Source organism: Podarcis erhardii (genome assembly GCF_964252035.2).
Source record: "Podarcis erhardii genome assembly, chromosome: 1".
NCBI classification, from domain to species: Eukaryota; Metazoa; Chordata; class Lepidosauria; order Squamata; family Lacertidae; genus Podarcis; species Podarcis erhardii.
In genome coordinates, this window is record NC_138497.1 from 87,456,662 (window position 1) to 87,476,578 (window position 19,917).

General features: G+C 46.5%; 1 protein-coding gene and 1 long non-coding RNA gene across 3 annotated transcripts in view; one reads left to right on the forward strand and one right to left on the reverse strand.

The window, feature by feature from the left end:
* The window catches only part of IHH (Indian hedgehog signaling molecule), a 28,150-nt gene extending 9,303 nt beyond the window's left edge, over positions 1-18,847 (reverse strand). The window contains exons 1-2 of one of the 2 annotated variants that reach the window (XM_081853125.1): positions 17,631-18,847; positions 3,131-3,392 (exon numbers count right to left, since the gene is read on the reverse strand). In XM_081853125.1, coding sequence (XP_081709251.1) covers positions 3,131-3,392; positions 17,631-17,936 — 568 coding nt within the window. In that variant the 5' untranslated portion in view covers positions 17,937-18,847. Of the gene's footprint in view, positions 1-3,130; positions 3,393-4,688; positions 5,031-17,630 lie in introns of those variants that run through there. The other variant, XM_081853126.1, reaches the window with a different exon arrangement.
* LOC309337149 lies at positions 6,506-12,693 on the forward strand. Its single transcript, XR_014154123.1, has 2 exons — positions 6,506-9,025; positions 9,277-12,693. It is a non-coding gene; the product is annotated as an uncharacterized lncRNA (long non-coding RNA).
* Positions 18,848-19,917: the final 1,070 nt, after the last annotated feature.

Sequence of the window (19,917 nt, forward strand, 5' to 3'; positions counted from 1 at the left end):
CACCTTTGGATCTGGCATGCAACTGATTTGTGAGATAACCTCAGTCTTGTGCAACATCTGCTACTACTGTTGGTCAGATTTAGCCACATGCAAACAGATGTTGGCATGTAGAGAACAATGGAGCTGGTACGGCAGAGCAACTCAGAGAGTAAGCTGCTATAGGCACGTTCTCCCTTTCATTCTTTCTCTCTCTTAGTCCCATGTGTGCAATAAGTAAATAATAAAAACGGTCTGCCGTACTCATATAATTCATTTGAAACCAATTGCAATGTCTATATGAAATGCTAAAAATTCTCACCATGTGGAAAGAAGACACTTAAAAATGGAGAATTTAGCAGATGCCATGCCATAGTCATGCATCTGCATATCTCCATTGTTCAGTCTTGCCTCACAGATGATATAGTCATGGCCAAGTGACCAAGGGTGCCCTTTTGAGCATACCATATGTCAATTGAAACAGTAAAAATCAATACGCAGTGTATCTTCATCGTTTGGGAAGGGTCACAGCACAGTGAAAGAGCACATGCTTAGGTCCCAGGTTCAATCTCCAGCATTTCTAGGTAAAACTGGAAGATACTCCTGTCTGAAACCCTGAAGAGCTGCTGCCAGTTAGTTTAGATAATACTGAGTGGTCTGACATTGAAAAAGGCGGCTTCCTCTGTTATTATGACCTGCTTGCTACATGGATGATACAGTCAAGAAGGTGTTCCTGGTACCATGAGCAAGACTGTGCCATCTCTGTGCCAAGTCCAAACAATGAAGATACATAGAGGTGCAATGAAAGAATCCCCTTCCAGAGTCTGATAAGTGCTTTACAGGAGACATTTTTTGTGAATGTTCAGTTAATTGACATTCATCCATGGAACAGAAATCAAACGAACATTTGAGCCTGTGTAGGATGTATGTTCATTAAAAAAAATATCATTTTAAGCCTTCTAGGTAAAAATACACCGAGCCTGTTCTAAAAGAGGGTTTTGTGGGTTTTTTGCTATGGGATCAGGTTCAGTGGCTATGGCCAAGCTAGTGTGCAACCTGGAGGGATTGTAGTGGTAGTTATTCTTAGTTTGGTTTCAGCCCAACTTCTCCAGAAAAAGGGCAAGTTCAAATATAAAAAGTTAGTATAGCTCATTTTTTAAAAAGGAGATAAGATTTACAGAAGCCAAGTGGATGAAGAGATTGGGGGAGGGCAGAGGACAGACAGACCAGGCCACACAAATGGTACAAAAATAAAGGCCATTTATTAAGGTACTTATGGCAGGCCAGCTGCCCTGAATACACACCATCGCCAGACACTTAAAAGTCCTCCATTAAACCAGTGTTTGCTTCTCTCACACTTCATCTTACACAGGCCAGGACATTCCTTCTATACTGAGTATGTTCCACTGCATCAGGAGTAACAAACCCAAAGCCCTCCAGATGCAGCTGAACTACAACTCCCATCAATGTTCATTATTGGTCTTGCTGGCTGGGGCTGATGAGTGCTGGAGTCCAAATACCTGGCAGGCCACAGGTTAGCCACCCTGGCACTATATATTTGCCCTACCCACCATCCATTAGCCTGAAATACTGAAGCAATGCTTCCCTTCCAGAAGAGCCTGTACTCAAGTGCTTGTCTCCACCTGTAGTAAAACCTGCACCCAGGATAAACTCCTCAGTGTTGGCTCACAGTCATCCTTTTTGCCCCACCCAGTCTCCATCAAAGCTGTTGCCAGCCCTCCAGCATCCAGTGCTTTCCCTGCAAGATTGTGCTGCTCCTCTAGTCATTTACTACCAAGAGAGTTTCCCAGTCTTTGGCACTTTGTACGGTTGCAACATCCTTTTGGAAGCATGGGCACCCAGAAGCAGACACAGCATCCCAGGAATGTGGCAGCATCAAAGAGACAAATGAAAAGTGTTTTCCTACTCCTGCTAGTGGAGCTCAGAGGAAATTGACAGTCTGTAGAGCTCCACAGTCAAGGTGCCCAGCTTGGAGGTGGCAGGCCACAGTACCCAGTGCAACCATTTGAAGATTTGTGCATAATTTTTTATATCCACCGCACTTAGACCTAACTTGCAGCTTTGTAGATATCAAGGCTTTGGGGACCCAAAGTCCAAAGGGACAAAAAGTGCTTGTTTCTTAGCCACTTGGCTGGCACAGCTACTTCCTGGAGAGTATAAAGTGGCACAGTCCATATTGGTGCCAGAGGGGAGAAGGTTGTGCTCCACTCTGGCTGAGCCAGTCTCTTTCTCCAGCGCTGATCTCTCCTGGTGTGCTGCAGTCAGGTAGGTGGAGACTCGGCTGTTGGGTCAGGCAGTATAAGCTCAAGGCAGGGCAAAGGCACTTCCTTCCCATCAACCAGAGACCCTGTGGGTCTGGAAAGGGCCGGAACACCAGCAGCTCATGCTAATGGTCAAAGGATAGGAACAAGATGCCACAGTCAAAGTGTGGTACTCTGGCCAACAGGGGGAGAACCTCAGCACCAAATCCCAACAAACAACTCAGACCCCTACTGTCCTTAATATACCTAGGGCTGGACCAAACCTTTTGCTGCCCGCTGCTTGCAGAAATCTACATTTTTTTTCTGGATGAGAGGATGTGCAGCTCAGATGAAAAATATTAGCCAGGTGTTCAACTGGGAGAGTATTTGCAGGGAAATATTTCCTGTGCTTTAACAACCAGATCTTAGAGCAGGTGTGCTTGTTCCTAGCCCAGTGAGGGAGACACTCAGGGGAACTAAGCCAAACCAAGATTAGCTAACACTAACATAAGGTACTTAACTGCATGCAGGGATGGAAGAATATCTGTGGTTCACCAGCTATTGCTGGACTACAACTCCCATTATCCCTGATCATTGGCCATGCTGGTTGTGGCTGGAGGGAGTTTGAGTTCAACAATACTGGTAGGTCCACAGGTTCCCCAGTTCTGATGAACAGTAAGAATGGAGTACAGCATTGCTACTGTTATCCCACGGTGACCCACACAAGCAAAAATGTGCTCTTCAACCTTATAACTTACCCACTCCACCTTCCATTACCCCAAACCTTTCTTCAATTGTGCCTATCTCCCTTATTCATGATTCACAGATACTCTCCCACTACCTCCCCCATTCCTACCAATCTCCCTCAATCCCATCTCAAAACTGGTCCTTACCAGATTTGACAGAGCAGTGAATGTGAGCCTTAGATTCATAGTAGACCCAGTCGAAGCCAGCCTCAACAGCTAAACGTGCCAGCATCCCATACTTGTTGCGGTCACGGTCAGAGGTGGTGATGTCAACAGCACGGCCTTCATAGTGCAGCGATTCCTCTGAGTGGTGCCCATCTTCATCCCAGCCCTCTGTCACACGCAGCTTTACCCCTGGCCACTGGTTCATTACCGAGATGGCCAGAGAGTTTAGGCGATCCTTGCAGCGCTATGGGAAGTGGGTGAAAAGTGACAGAATAGAAATAGATTAGCATCAAGCACCTACACATAGAGGAGAGCATTACCTGGAAGTACAAAACTTGGATTAGATTGGGGTGGCCATGTGTCGTTCTTGACAAAGGACAATCCTTTCCTTGAAAGGGTGGCAGAGAATAGTAATAGTAATACTGTAATAATAGTAATAGCAGTACTAGTAGTAAATAATAATAATAATAATAATAATAATAATAATAATAATACTTTTTTTATTATACGCCGCCCATCTGGCTGGGTTTCCCCAGCCACTCTGGGTGGCTTACAGAATATATAAAACATCAAACATTAAAAACTTCCCGATACAGGGCTGCCTTCAGATGTCTTCTAAAAGTTATGTAGTTCTTAATCTCCTGAACATCTGAAGAAATGGGATTCCACAGGGAGGGCACCACAGTGAGGGAACCACCAGAAGACCCTTGGAGGAGGACCTTAGTGTCCGGGCTGGATGATGGGGGTGGAGATGCTCCTTCAGGTATACTGAAAATCTGTTTTTGTTTTGTTTTGCAATGTGTAAATGGGTAGCCTAGATTAAATTCCCCACCATATCAAGCATTGCTTAGCCACAGTCCAGAACATTTACCACCTGGGCAACAAAGAGCCACACCTGGGTCAACACACATGCAGCCAAATGATGTGATAACATCCTGACATGGTAGCAATTCAGTCCACTACTAGATGTTAAAGTCACTTTGCTTTTCAAAATGTATTCTACATTCTTGTTAAACCCCTCTCTAATTTTAATAATAATAATAATAATAATAATAATAATAATAATAATAATAATTTTATATACAACCCTTTATCAAAAGATCCTAGGGTGGTGTACAACATTAAGAACACATTTTATAGAGCATAACAATAAAAACCTAATAAAAAGCACAATAATAGACAGCATAATAATAAAATAATCATAATAACAGCCACTCCCCCAGCTTTAACAGACCACAGATTATTTAATGGACAAAGGCCATATAATGATGATGCCAGGCAAGCCTCTCTGGGGAGAGCATTCCACAGATTGGGAGCCACCACAGAAAAAAGACTCATTCTTGTGTTGCCACCCTCTGAACCTCTCAGGGAGTGAGGACATAGAGCCTTGGATGACAAGTGCAGGGTCCAGGTTGGTTTGTATGGGGAGAGGCTGTCCTTAGGTATTGAGGTATTGAGCTGTGTAAGGCTTTATAGATCAAAACCAGCACTTTGATTGGGTTCAGAAGCTAATTGGGGATAATAATAAAAACCACCTTACATCAAGGGCACTGGCTCCTGGGGGCCAAGGCACTGTGGGCCCCACAATCTCTTTCTTAGGGGTCCAGACCCCTTCAATGTTCAGAGGGCCCCACGTGTGATGTCCTGATGTAGCATGACATTGTGTGTGTGTGTCATCAGGACATAAAGACATCATGTCATAAAGATGTGACATAAAGACGTTGTGTTGGGCCCCTTCAATCCTCCAGAGAAGGTGGTACCTCTCCCTTACATAGAGACATAATGGTCCCTCTAGATTGTCAGGATTTTGCAGGAGGGATTCAAGCACATACTGGGACTTTAGGTGTGTGCAGTTAAGGTGGATTAAAAGTCTCCAGTGCACAACAAATCTGTCACGGCTAAAATGGCCGCTGTTTCTTTAATGCGAATAAAGCTGGGTCAGCATGACTCAGCAGCTTGCAGCAGGTTGTGTATATATATAGTGAGAAATGTTAGTTCGGTGCTGAGGCTGGTGTTTGGGTTGGTTGGTTGATTGGTGCTGGTGTGTATAGTTGTTCAGTCGTGTTTTGCACAAAGACTTTTAAGAATAAAACTCTGCAAGGATATTCTCGTGGACTCTTTTATGCAGACAAGGGTCCGAGGACCAGGCTGAAGAGACAAAGGGAGGTCAGAACCCTTTCCTTTTTCCCCCCTTTTTTTTTCTTTTTCTTTTTTGCTTTTTACAAACACTGACAAAATCCTCCTTAAAAAAGACTTTCTGCAGTTTGGAAAATGATTGGAGAATGCATTGAAAAGTGTGGGATAAACTAATGACTAACAAGATGTGTAAACACTGCAAAGTAGATCAGGATGGGTACAAGATGGGAGATGATTACCATATAACTGCCCTGTAAACAAATCAGAATGAAAACTCATTAAAGAGTAGTCATACTGTAGTCTAATCTCTGTGTAAAGCAAGTCAGGGTGAAAGTTCAAGAAACAGGTAATCTGGAGGGGCCCAGTTTCTCAGATCAGCTCTTGTTCCTGCACAAGTAACATGGGTTCACGCACACCACTTTTTAAAATGCATAAGAGAACTTTTGGCAAAGTTAGAGAGATGTTGTATGCATGTGCACAGAGTTGCAGGATTTGTAGATAGACCTCAATTATTTTTGTAGCATCCCCACGCCATTAAGTTTTTTCTAGGTATCAGGAACTCATTATTAATATATAGATATACACACCATATGGGCATGTCATGCTCTATTGCTTCTGTCCATACTGAACAATATTAAATTCATTGCTTTACTGTCCTATTTTCCCTCCATGCCCTATTCCTGAACCTCACTGATTTGGCTTACAAGTAAATGAGTCACGAAATATGTCACTTGTGACTAAAGTCCTGCACAGACATAAAAGCTTACATTAACCCTGGGATACCTGCACAGGCCATTCTGAGAGCAGCCAAACTGAGTTTCTTGTAGGATGCCGATTGATTGGTAATGACCCAGGTGATCACGTGTACATTGGTGCTGTCAGGGCAGGACTTTGAGGCAGAGGTCCAGTGCCCCTTTCATCAGAACAAGTGGAAGTCCCCCCATCCTGAATACAGCAGTGCTGGTTTCCCACAACTGAAATAAAATGAAATATAACACATTTCTATCTAATGAGGGTGTGTGCGTGTGCTAAGTTCAGAGTCAGAAATGTCCTAAAACACCACTTCACTCATGCTGCAATATTCACACATACAGTGGTACCTTGAATTACATACGCTTCAGGTTACAGACTCCACTAACCCAGAAATATTACCTTGGGTTAAGAACTTTGCTTCAGGATGAGAACAGAAATCATGCAGCAGCAGCAGGAGGAGGCCCCATTAGCTAAAGTGGTGCTGCAGCTTAAGAACAGTTTCAGGTTAAGAACAGACCTCCAAAACGAATTAAGTTCTTAACCCGAGGTACCACTGTATTTCATGAAATCCTGGGACATCACAACAGAGAAGCAGCCCCACATTGTAATGTGTGGTTTTGTGTGTGGAAAAAAAGGGGAGAATCATCCCAAACTGCAAAAAGACAGCAAAGCCCTTCCATGTGTGACCTTGGAATGTGGCCAACAATCTGCAAGGATGAAAGGCCTGACCCTCCCACTCCTTAGGTCACGTTTCACTCAGCCTTGAGAAGAGGGCAAAGAGCAATGCAGCAGCAGCACAAGGGTGAGGCAAAAAACCCGCCCCTGCATTCAGAGGAAAGGTCATATATGGCCAGGGCTGGCCTTTGTCCCTAGTAAAACAGGGCAGGCACAAAGGGCTATCCCAGTTTCTACAACCACACACACCACTGTTTGTTCTGGACCTCAAGAGATAAGGTGCTACAGAAGGCAACAAACAGTGTTTTATATATGAGAGAGATTTATTTATTTCCTTAAAATACCATAGGAAAAATACCATAGGGTTACATAGTTTGGGGTTACATAGTTGGGTTCCCATCCCCATCTCTGGCTCACTTTTCCTTGTAACAACAGTTAACAAACCACTCCAAATCATCTTAACTTTGCATACTGTAGAAACAAACAAGCTGATGAGTCCCTTGGGTAAATCTGGCTGCATCAGGTTTTGTGGGATTATTATTATTTATTTTATTTTATTCAATTTCTTACCCACCCTTCACCATATGGTTCCTGGGTGGAGTACAGCAATGCTTTTTTAAAAAATAAAGTACAATATTAAAACCAGTTTAAAACAAATGTTAAACTGCAGACCAAGAATAAGGACTAGCTCTAGACAGAACACCATGTTAAAATGCTAACTCCTGAGTTAGTGAATCCAAATACATGGGCTGTTCCTCTCATCAAAATAACTCCTCTTATTACAGCCTTCAGACAAGACTTTGTTTGTTATTCCTCACAGTCAGCTGCACAGGGAATAGCCATTGTACCCATCACCTTCACCTCACATTCATACTCTTCCAGGCTATATCATTTACCCAGAGCAATGGGAGAGCTCATGGGAGAATTACATAGGGAATCACAGGGTACATATTCTTCTGCATTGGGAATAAATTCAGAACTGATTCACATATATGCTAATTCCAGCTGTAGCCAGAAGGTGTCAGGGTAGAGCTGCAACAGGAAAGCCGATTGGCACAAGGCAGGTGCTTTAATTCATTGACCACAAAGCAAGTTCTAAAGAAACACCTCTGATGCCCAGATATAGGAACAGATACTCTCAGAAAGAATGCCCAACATTTGGTGCTGAGGCTGCTGTACCATGGTGCAATATGAGCTGCAATGAAGGGTTTGGAGAAAGCAGCAGAAGAGGAAATGGGTCAAACTATAGTACAGTAGCTATGTAAGCCTCAGTGCCCAATCAATTCTCCCAAGGCTAACAGCATAGGGGCTACATGTTGAGCAGTAAAAAAGTGGGATTTTGTTAACAAGGCGCTAGATATTTGGTGAAGCACATAACACGTCTGCCCTTCCCACCATCCAAGGGGATAATCATAAATTGTAAATATAAATACAGGGCACATTTTCAGACTGCTGCCATTTTCTGGTGGGATTCAACCACATATTGACAAATTCAGGCAGCACAATTATACCTGATTGGCAGCTCTTGTGTAACAAGCCCATTTTCTCCAAAGACTGCACTTTTTGCAATAAGGGAAGTTACAGAAATGCACTGGAGGGTGTGAGATAACACTTGCTTTGATGCAACATCATTCAGCCTCATTAATGTTGTCTAATTTCTCTGCAAATAAATCAGGCTGAATGCTCAGGAAACAGCACATGGAGCGGTACATGCTCACATATGAAAGGGATGAGGTTCTCCTCATTTCTTGCCTCAGTTATTGAGTCCAATTCATCAGTAAAAGCACAAAATTCAGCAAGCCCTAATTCCAACACTATACCCACATATATTCAGCCACAAATATTCTCCAGGGTTCCCTCTCCACACCCTTAGAATGGAAGCCACATTCCAGCGCATGCAGTCAGTGATGCTATGAAGAAGTTGTCCATGGTGAAAGGTGGGGATAGGAACTATATTTACTAATCATTTGGCAATACCAGCACTGTCCATTTGCTCCTTGTCCAGAAAATGTAACCTACAGGAGTGGCTAACCTGTGGCCTTGCAAACATTGTTGGATTCTAACATCTATTAGCCCCAGCCAACAATCCCAATGGTCAGGGGTAATGGGGTTCACAGTCCAGCTGCTGCAGGTTAGCCTTCTCTGATTTATATTATAGTGGACAGATCTACAGTACACTTTAGAGAAGGGCTGGTAAGTGTTAGTGTGGTATAGAGCCTAGAAAACAAGGAATACCTGGGGTTCAAATCCCCACTCAGTAATGAAACTCACTGGATGACTAGTCATTATCTCTCAGTCTAACCTACTTCTCAGGTTCCAGTTACAGATAGATAGCCGTGTTGGTCTGCCATAGTCAAAACAAAACAAATTCCTTCCAGTAGCACCTTAAAGACCAACTAAGTCAGTTCTTGGTATGAGCTTTCGTGTGCATGCACACTTCTTCAGATACACTTCTTCGTACCTGAAGAAGTGTGCATGCACACGAAAGCTCATACCAAGAACTGACTTAGTTGGTCTTTAAGGTGCTACTGGAAGGAATTTGTTTTGTTTTGACTACTTCTCAGGGTTATTGTGAGGATAACAGGGATGAGGGAGAGAACTACATATACCACTTTGAGATCCTTGGGGGAAGAGTTGGGTTTTAAAAATTAGCAAATAAGCCTTAATGGCAAGGTAAAGAAATGGCAAGTGGCAAGCAAGTGCAGGAACTACATTGTTTCTGTTTTATACAGCACTGTACACGTTGCTTGTGCTAAATAAAGGTTAAATACAACCCACAGTATTAAGTAGGCAGAGCTGGAAGTTTCTGCATCTCAACTTCTTGGAGAGGACCAGGGCTCTGCTAACAGGTCTTGGATAGACAGGGGGAATTTACCCAGCCTGCATATTTCTGTGCTGCTCAGAAAAGTATCCACTGTTGTACAAATTGATACCAGCTCCACTAAGTTGCTGGCAACTTTTGGTCTGGAAAGCAAAGAATGGCACTTATTCCTGCAGGAGCACTGAGCAGTGAATAGACATCATGGGGACCATGAAAGCCACCTCCAGGAGGGACAGTTGCTTGAGGTGCTTGGAAGATCAATTGTCTTGGTAGAGTCAGAGGACGATGGCTGGAGCTGAGCACTAGACCCTAGAACTAGTACTCTTTCCCCTATCAGTTTGAGAGGGGGAGAGACCAGCAGCAGCTCACAAACGAATACCAGCAGCCTGTTCATAAGCATTCATGATGCTTTGTGCTAATGATGGTATTGGGGCTGTTGTCCCACTTTCAATAATGTATGCACTTGCAAAGGTTTTGGGGTGGACGTACTACTTTGTTTCCAGCCAATCTATATCCTGTAACCTTTTGATGGAATTCTATAACTTTCTATACCATTGGTGTTCTGGGTTTGGTGGCTTCTTCTTCTCTTTCTGCCTGCTTTTCTTGTGCTACTGTGCAACAGTATCCCGCCCAGATGGCAATAATGCAATCATATTGAGGGAGCATCACAGAACATCTAATAAAGCAGAATGATGTGTGAACAGTTCAGTATAAATCCACCACTAATGCAATATTATTGCATCAATCACATGTTGCAGAATACACCCACAAATCTCCCTACCTCTGCCCATGCATGCATGCACCCTCCAATCTGGAGGAGCCCAGAGGATGTTGGCCTGGCCTAACTTAAGCTCCCTGCAGATCATGGAGAGGGAGCTTTGGTTCAGAGAGCAAGGAGAAGGAAGCTGGGGCTGGGGGGCGGTGATGGGTGGAGAAGAGGTGAGGCAACTATTCCTGGGCCTTATCTCCACCTCTGAGCTCAGGCACCAGAAGCAAACAGAGACTGACATTCTTGAGAAAGATGGAGTGATAAGGACATGTGGGCGGGATCCTGTTGCCCGGGGATATGCAGACCCTTGGACTTGATGAAACTCAAGTCAAGAGCAATAAGAAACCAGCAATGGGGGTGGGGGTGGAGAGGTAAGGAGGGGCTGAACAAGAACACCCCTCATGCTCAGGTGATACATTTTGAACCTCGCATCATGCCTCAGAAGCTATGCCTTCAGCATGCCTGCCTGCTCTGGAGAGAAGGTGGGGATGCTGACAAAAGTCCAAGTATTATCAGGTTAGCTTGTTGCTGTAAACATACACAAACATCATTTGGTTTCAGTTTCCCTCATCCCTAACCACTGATCATGCTGCCTGGGACAGATGGGAGATGGAATCCATCTTCTGACGGGCCAAAGGTGGTTCTTCCCTGAACTATAACATGCTAAGTGATACTTCTAGCAGAGTCTCTTGAATGGGGAGCCCTTGTTGAAAGCCACATAGATCCCAAGCCCTGTTAATAGAGGCAATGCATGATTTTATGTTATGATTGTTCAGCCAGATAATCCATCCCTATGCCTAGTCAAGCTGCCATGTGCAACACCAGTGAACCTCTTTGGTTTTGCCTACTCTGTCACACTCTCTGTATTTTAACCAGTGACAGACCCCACCCCCATGCCCCTAGGGTGGGTGAGAGCACTGACCCAGCAGACCTCCAGCTGCATCCCAGAGGTTTTAGGAGACTCACCTGCACCATAACCCTGACTTGTGGCAGGCAGGGTGGCAGACCAGGAGGGGAAAATAGCTCTTTATCTGCATTCCTGGAGCCCACAGGCATTTCTCTGGTGATACCGAAAGAGTCCTACATAACTTCCGGCTCCACAGTACCCATCCCCCAACTATCACCATCCCAGGTTCCAGCTCCAACGGGCAAGACTTGTGGAATTTACAAGAGGGAATAGTCCCCTGTGTAAGCATCTCAGTCATGCTTGTGTCAACATCTTCACAATGCTCAGCACTCACCTTGCTCAAATATCCTTCCAGCAACCCTGGCCAGCAGGGGAAACTGAGGCATGGGGGAGGGGGGAAATAAGCCCCATTCAGCATCTTGGTGTCAGAACCGAAACCTGCAGGTTCTTGCAACTATGTCATTTAGGGAGGTGTTAGGAGACCCCCTCCCTATTTCCCCTGTCTTTCAGAACACAGGGCTCTGTACAGAGCAGTAGCCACATCTCATTGGGTCTATAATCCAAGAGGCAGTTCTAAAACATTCAGTGGGCCTAGATCTTTCTGACATCCCCTGTCACTCCAGAGGTCTAATCTACTACAACCAGTCTATTGTACTTCTTCCCCTACCCCACCACAAAAAAGAATAGCTGGCCAAAAGTAGCTGGACCCTAGCAATTCACCTCACAGGCCTCCCTCCCAGCCTTTCTTCCCCCTATGCATTGGTTATCTCAGACTATTGTCAAAACTGAGGCTTTAATCAAGGGTTGAGGAACCTGTGGCCCTCCAAATGTTGCTGGTCTACAACAACATCTGCAGGGGGCATAGGTTCCCCATCCCTGCTTTAAACGTTAGGAGTTTGTTTGTTTTTCATTTACCACATCTGTAATGTAAAACTTCCACTTGGCTAAAATGGACATCCATACATGCACACACACACACACACACACACAAACACTACAGGGCTTTTTTTAAGGGTCCAATATGAAAACGCTCCCAGACCTGTGGACAGAAGGCAGATTGTTTTCCCCAGTCCTTCCTATTCTAGATTTAGTATATAACCCTATTTGGGGCCACCATCTCCTCAAAACAGGCTAAATGGAGAATCCGGATGGTTTTTAAAACAAAGATTAGACTCTCAATAGTTTGCTTTTTAAGAATTAGCTTTGATATTACAGTATGCTTAGAAGGTGGCCTAGTGAACTCTAGGCTGCCTATAGACAGTCAGATTCTTTGCTTCCAACTTAATAAGCAGGATCACTTTGCTATAACAATCCCCCAAGACAGATTCTATCCCAGTTATGTTAACTGGAAAGCTAGGGCATCCTTTTCAAAATGTCCCAAACATAAGGATCAGCCTACCAATTTCCCCCACAACTACTTCCCCCAGGTCAATTCCCCGCAGACGTTAGCCAGAGGTAAAGCAGTGGGTAGGCAATGAGGTAAAGCTAAACACCTCCCTCCTGCCTACTAATTCTCCCCTGCAAAACCTCCTTCCCCTTCACATGGTAAACATAGGATTGGAAAAACCATGCTACCTGTGCAATAATGTCATTCCAATCTCCATCTGAGTTAGCATACTCAGGATCCTGCTCCACACTGTGTTACATGATTCTTGGGTAAGCACATTATAACAACCTTTTTTGCCCTAGGACTTATAAGTGAAGCGGAGGCTCTTGGGAAGGGAAGGGTGTGATGTTTCTGAACAGGTATCACTTGCGTATTAATTCTACTGGCACTTTCAAGGAAGGAAATCCCACTGAAGTTACTGAAACTTATTTCCAAGTAAACACATTTCAAATTGGACTCCAAAGACTAAAATGGATCTCGATATTTTTTATTTTTAAATAATTTTAATTAATAAATTCTTAGTTTTCAAAAATACGTGCATTGTGTCTTTTTCAAATTGTGTTTTCTACAAATCAGTTTAATTTGCTGTGAGACATTAGTGTTGCATGCAGTATTAGGTTGGGGAAAAAAGAGGTGGAAAGAGGGGAAGGGTGGGCATGGTGCATGGTGCATGGGGTGGGGTGGGGATGCTTCTATTCTTCCATGTAGTGTATGTGTGGGATTTTGTGTCAGCATCACTTGTGTGGGTTCTCTTTCTATTCACTTGTAATATTTCTTTGGTAGTGAGAGAGGTTGGGGGTAGCCTAGGGTGTGGTTAGTTGTCTTTAGTTGGCTGTAGTGAAATTTGTTTGTGTGTGTGAGGGGGTGGATTTTTGGGTCAGGTTAGCCATACTGATTTGTATGCTGTCAGTGGATTCTTGTTGTTGTCTTGTTCAACTATGTATGTGATAAAGGGGAACCATACTCTTCTATTCCATGCATCTTCTTCTATTTGACCCCATGTCAGTAATGGATCCCCATATTTAGCTTGGAAAGGGATTTTCCCTTCCCATAGTCAGAGACTGGCTGGGGACTAAAAGAGTCCGGTTTCAGCTTTTGCTGTAGCTGCATGTGACATGCTGAGCCTGCTAGGCATGTTTTACAGGGCTCTAGCTCAGTGGTGGAGTATCTGCTTTGCATTCAGAAGGTCCCAGATTAAATCCCCAGCATCTCCAAGTAGGAGTGAGCCTCTCCCATTTGAAAATCTGGAGAGCCACTGCCAGCTGGTGTGAACAATACTGAGCTAGATGCACCAATGGTCTGATTTGATGTAAGGCAGCTTCCTATGTATGCTTATCCCTAGTCCCATAGGCTTTTCTGGCATGGCATACTTGAATCCCTCCTGCTCTATGGCTATGACAGCATAGGAGCCAACTCCTAGGGGCTGTAGGGGCTTCAGCTGCCACAATAAAATATTTGAGGGGGCTGGGCCCCCACAAAGTTTATAAGCATTCCCATTCAAATGGTGTGTGTGCACTGTGTCATGTGACTGATTATGTGGGGCAGGCTTACCTGGGCCCCACAATATTTTATTCAAGTTGGCACCGCTGTATCACAGTAATTGCCAATGTGGTGCCCTGCAGATTTTTCAGACTACGACTCCCATCATGTTATGCTGGCTGGGTTTGAGGAGAGTTGCAGTCCAAAATATCTGGAGGGTAACAGGCTGACGAAGACTGCTCTGCCATGTCATCTGATATTGAACTGCATTTTTCTTATATTGTTGGGTTTAACTGAGTGTCAATAGCATCTGAAGAGCATAATAAATAACCCACTACCCTCTAGCCTGGCCTTCTGTTTTCTGACATGACGAAACCAGCACAATATTCCTAGGTGGTTCACAAGCAGAGCATGTCCTCAGAGCTTTCACTATCCCTTGTTAATCTCTATCATTTGATATGCAAAGTGGGCAGCAGCCTCTGAAAATGAATGTTAAAACTTTTGACTGTTGGAGCTAACAGCTGCCAACCACCACCTTTGATGTTTTCATCTAAGCCAGGAGTGGACAGAAGGCTGATCATGATTAACCAGTGCAATGGCACAGGTAATTGGACTTAACAGCCTAACAGCCCATCCACTCATTAGATGGTAATGTGCATTGTTTCACTTGCTTCAGAATGTGATAAATCAACCCCAACATATTTGGAGCCATCCTGCTTATTCTCCCAAGTGGGGCCCCAGACTTCTGCCCCCAAGTCCTGCCCCTGTTGACACAGCTGCACCAGTTTCTGGTGATCCACCCAGTACATGCTGGCTGCAAGGATTCTTACAAAGGATGTTGGACAAGATGGACTTTGGCCAAAGCCAGCAAGGCATTTTTTATGTTTGTTTGTTTGTTTGTTTGTTTGTTTGTTTACATATTTAAATATTTATATCCTGCCCATCACACCACAAGTTATGTGAAGGGAGCCTGAGTACAGTATGCAACTTAGATCACATTTGTAGAATACAAGAATTATGTTCTTTCTTTTTTTAAGTAGACCACTCAAGACTGATCTATTTTTAAAAAAGTTTGGGACATGGTGGCGTCTGCCTGTTGCAGGGTAGATCGAATTAGGTCACAATTAAAGATACATTGATTGTTCTTTTTATTTATTTAAATAATGCTATTAAAACCAAGTGGCAAAGGTCATCTTCAAGATAGGGCATTCCTGTCAGTTGAGACATCCAGAATATAGCCTCCCTATCCTAAAATCCAGTTTCTGGGATTGATTGTACCCACAAAGCACTTATCCATGCCTAACCACTTGCCCAAGTGCCAATATTGGGTACTGCTTCCCTACCTATCACACTTTGGGTGCAATCCTATGCATACTTACATGGGAGCAAGCTGTACTGAACTTAGTGGGATGTAGTTATGGCAAGATGAGCGCTGCAACCCCAGAGTCATCTGCGACTGGACCTAATGGACAGGGGTCCCTTTACCTTTACCTTTCCACACTAAAGCTGCAGCCCTTAACACACTTTCTAGGATGTAAATCCCATTGAACACAGTGGAATTGACTTTTGGGCAAAGCAACATAGAATGGAACTGTGGGGCTACAATCATCAGTCTACTTGAATAGCTGCCAGGTCCCCTTTGTGGAGAATGAGCAAAACAGAACTCTTGGTAAACCCAGTCTTAGGGGAGAAACCATAGTAAAGGGGCATTGGAGAGAAGCCAAAATAGTTTCCAATAGGGAATGTGCTGCTTGAATTAGAATGCTAGGGAAATGCTTTCTGCAGTGATGGGGAGGACAAACAGCAGGTCAGGGGGCACATATGCCCACCCTTGCTGCCTTGTAAGGCCAAATATGTGCAACCACTGGAGGTAGGTATCAAAGTATCCCCCCCCCACCCCGGACAGGTTGTTTTTGCTAACAGGCAGGTGCCTTGCTATCACAGCCTACTCTCTATGCAAACAAGCTATAATTGGACAGTGGCTATAGAGCTGGACCTAGATCAGAAATCGGGATCCAGTGGCTCTCCAGATGTTGTTGGACTCCTACATACAGCAGTCCCAGTCTGCAAGACCAATGCCTAGGGATATTGGGAATTATGGTCCCCCAACCATACATGAACAGATCCCTGTATGAAATCCTCTCAGCCACAAAGCACTGTACTTTTCAGCCTAGACTATCTCACAGAATGGCTCAGTCTATAATAAGAAATATATTGCAAATCTGTGCTGTGGTGATCACCTCTATGGAAAAGGGTGTGGGGAAGAATAAAGTTCATAATAATAATGATTCTTAATGCACTTCAACTATCATTTTCCTCCACATTACAATATGTTTCCATATTTCAATTTATGCTGGTGCCTGATGAGACATCTCATTTCTTGAAAGAAATTGAGAGCAGGGATGAGAGAGGGAGGGAGAGAAATGAAAGGATTTAATGCTGTCTGTGAAACTGAGCAGGCAGGCAATCAATCAATCCCCAAACACCTCAATTTCTCCCCATCACCATCCTACCAACCCTTCAAAGTCCTGGGCGCCTCTGCCGGATTGGGACCACGCACACATAGAACTTCATTTGTGGCAATCCTTTGTGTAACCACTCCAAGGGAAATGCAAAGGGTAATGACACAAGAACTGGCCTTCACAGTGGTGGCTCCTTGATTGTGGAATGTTTTTCCCAGGGAGCCTGAGGGAGGCAAACCTGACATCTTGACTAGCTGTTTTGGGCACCAGGTAAAAATCATGTTTATTCACTCAGGCCTTGGGAGTTTAATTTCCTGAACATGTTTTTAAGTGGGGAGGGATGGAGTTGGATTTGCTCATCTATGCATGTTATTTTATGTTTTTAATCTTGTTTTATATCTATTTTGTTTTTTAAAGTTGCTTTGAGTTCATCCCCCCCCCCCGAAAAACGCAACCAATATATATAATCAATAATAACAAGAAGTTGTCGCGGAACGCATCCGCCCTCACAACACCTAAAGAAGGGTATTTTTCCCGTGCTACTGCTACCGATGCCAAGCGGATAAAAGGATCTGGCATTGATTATGCACCATCGCCCCTAAACTTTCATCGGGGTTTCCACCGGCAATGAGAGTCTAATAACTTTCCAGGTCTGGATTGGGGAGCAGGAAAGTGATCGGAACCCGGAGCTGACTTCCAAAAAGCCATTCCAAAGGTCCCGGTAATCTCTCCATGCTTCCACGGTCATAGTGCCCGTAGCTACGCTTTGCTTTCCTCGAAAGCCGGCGAAACCCACAGGACTGGGTATGGAGGTGGCAGCAAACAGGTGGCCAGAGCCCACACGGAGTGAGCAGGTGCCCTGGAGAAGGGAAGACGAGTCGCGAAGGACTCCTTCCCTTTTTCCGAAGGGCTCGCCGGCCACTTGGCACAGAGCAGCTGAGCGGAGCGCGGAGCGCGGCGCCGTGTTTAGCTTAGCCACGGCAGAGGGCACGTGGGTTGGGGTTCTAGCGTGCCGCTCAGGTAGACTCGAATGGAGAAGGCAAGGCAGCGAAAGCGAGCGAAGGCGAGAGACGCGGCTGGAGTTGGTGCCTACCTGGGTCATGAGGCGATCGGCGCCCGTGTTCTCCTCGTCCTTGAAAATGATGTCCGGGTTGTAGTTGGGCGTGAGCTCCTTGAAGCGCTCGGAGTTGCGGGCGATCTTGCCTTCGTACCTGCCGCTGGCGCCCAGCGTCTTCTCGGGCACATTGGGGCTGAACTGCTTGTAGGCGAGCGGGATGAGCTTCCTGGGCGGGCGGCGGCGGCTGCCTACCACTCGGCCCGGCCCGCAGCCGCGCACCGGCGGCGCTAGCAAGAGCAGAGCGCAGCCGCTCAGCAGGAGCAGGAGCCGCGCCGCCTTCATGGCTCCGACGACGACCAGCCGGCGCTCAGCAGCAGGAGGAACTGCAGCGGCGGTGGTGGCGGCGGCGGCGGCAGCAGCAGCAGCCGGGCAGCCCCGGGCAGCGAGCAGCGGCAGCGTCCATGCGGCGAGCGGGGCAGGTGCGCTGATGGGCCGCTCTGAGCCGGCCCGCTCCGGCCGCTGCCAATAAATAGCGCGGGCCCCGTTTGTTTTGGCTGCCGCGGTTAAATCGCCGCCGCGCTCTAGCGGTCAGCGCCGCCGCCGGAGCTGCTGCTCTCGCTGCCGCTGCCTCTGCTCGCGGCGCACGAGTGAGCGACAGAGAGGGGAAATTGAAGAGATCCGGGATCGGGGACCGCCAGGACCGCACCCAACCCGTGGCCGGCCCTCCCTCTCCCTCTTTCCTTCGCCTCCTCCCCGCGGAACCTGCCTGCCTGCCACTACCAGGGCCCGACGACGGGGAGGGGGGGCAGGAGCCCGACCCACCCCCGCGCCTCGCTCACCTGCTGTCATCCGGGGAGGCATGCGCCACGGCAAAGAGGGCCGCCCCTTCTCCCCCTCCCGCCTGGCGCCCAGTCCCAACTCCACGTGCGCCACGAAGAGGGGCCAAAAGGCTGCGGGCCGAGGCACACGCTTACTTGGGAGTAAAGCCCACTTCTGTTAGTGTCAGTTCGGTCGCCGGAAAAAAACCCCCCACCAAGTGCAGGATCGGTCTGCAAATGCCATTCTCCACCCCACCACAGTCCCAGGCTGCCACAGTTGGCGCCAGTTCTAGCTGGGGGAGTTGAAACGGGTGCCCAACCCGCTCTCATATCCCTGGCTGGGATTACAAAAAAATTAAGAGGACAGAGAGTTGGGTGCGGGTGCCCTCAGCTCCTCAAAGCTGCTTCCCCTGCTGATCTCTTAATGCCCCCCCCCCGCCAATTTACCCCCATCTCCGCCGCCCCGTGTTGTGTTTGCCTTGGGATGTCCCCGCCTGGCTCGCGTGCCCGACTCCCTGGGTTCCGACGGGGAGGGGGGGAAGTTAAGCTGGTTGAAGTTTAACCACCACCTCCTGGGGCCCTATTGTTCGGCAGGAGGCCCGATATTTCCACAGCGACTCGTAGGATCTGATTAACCGGCTGAGACAACAATGCCGCCTGGGCCGGGCTTCCCCTTGCAGCTGCCAGCGGGCAAAGTCAACACAACGCCCGGGAGCGCAGCCTGGAGACATAGGAGCCAACTCCTAGGGGTCGACGGGCGGGGCTTACCTGCCCCCCATATTTAATTCAAGTTGGCACCTCTGTCTGGAGAGGAGCAAGGGCTTTCTTATTCAGTCCCGGGGCCGTGTGCCTAGCTTCAGAGCGCATGCAAAGTGATAGGGAGGAAGAGAGCGTGAACCCGAGCATGTGAAAAGTTCTTTTTGGATTCTCTCTCATAATCGAGAAGTCAGAGGCAGACTTGTGCTTCAGGGCTTGGGGAGAAGAGAGTTCTCAAAACATACTGAAGAGCTTCGGCTTGATCGATTTTCTTTTATATAATAAATGGACTTCCCGGAGGTCTGCCCTCCTCTGGACTCTGTTGCTCCTCTCCTTTAATTCATCCATCCAGCCATGGGCGTAGCCAGGATTTTTTTGGGGGGGGCAGGACTTTGTTAACGGGGGGAGCAGGACCGACGTGATTGGTCAGTTAATTAAGTATTTCTATTGTTTTACTTGATCTGGGGCTGCTGCTGCCCCCCTGCCCCTCCCCCTTGGCTACGCCCAGGCATCCAGCTCTCTGCCACTTCTCTGCACTACCCAGTTTTCCCTTTCCTTACCAACCTGAGATTGCACGGGTCAGGGGTCATTCCAGTTGTAGTCCAACTGGATCTAGAGGGTGCCCGTCTTAACTACCAATGCAAAAGAGTGTATCTGAAGGGCCCCTCAGATGTACCTTGATGGGACCCCGAATGGGCTACCCATAACCTCTAGTAACGCCCGCTCCCTCCTTTCACAATCAGAACATC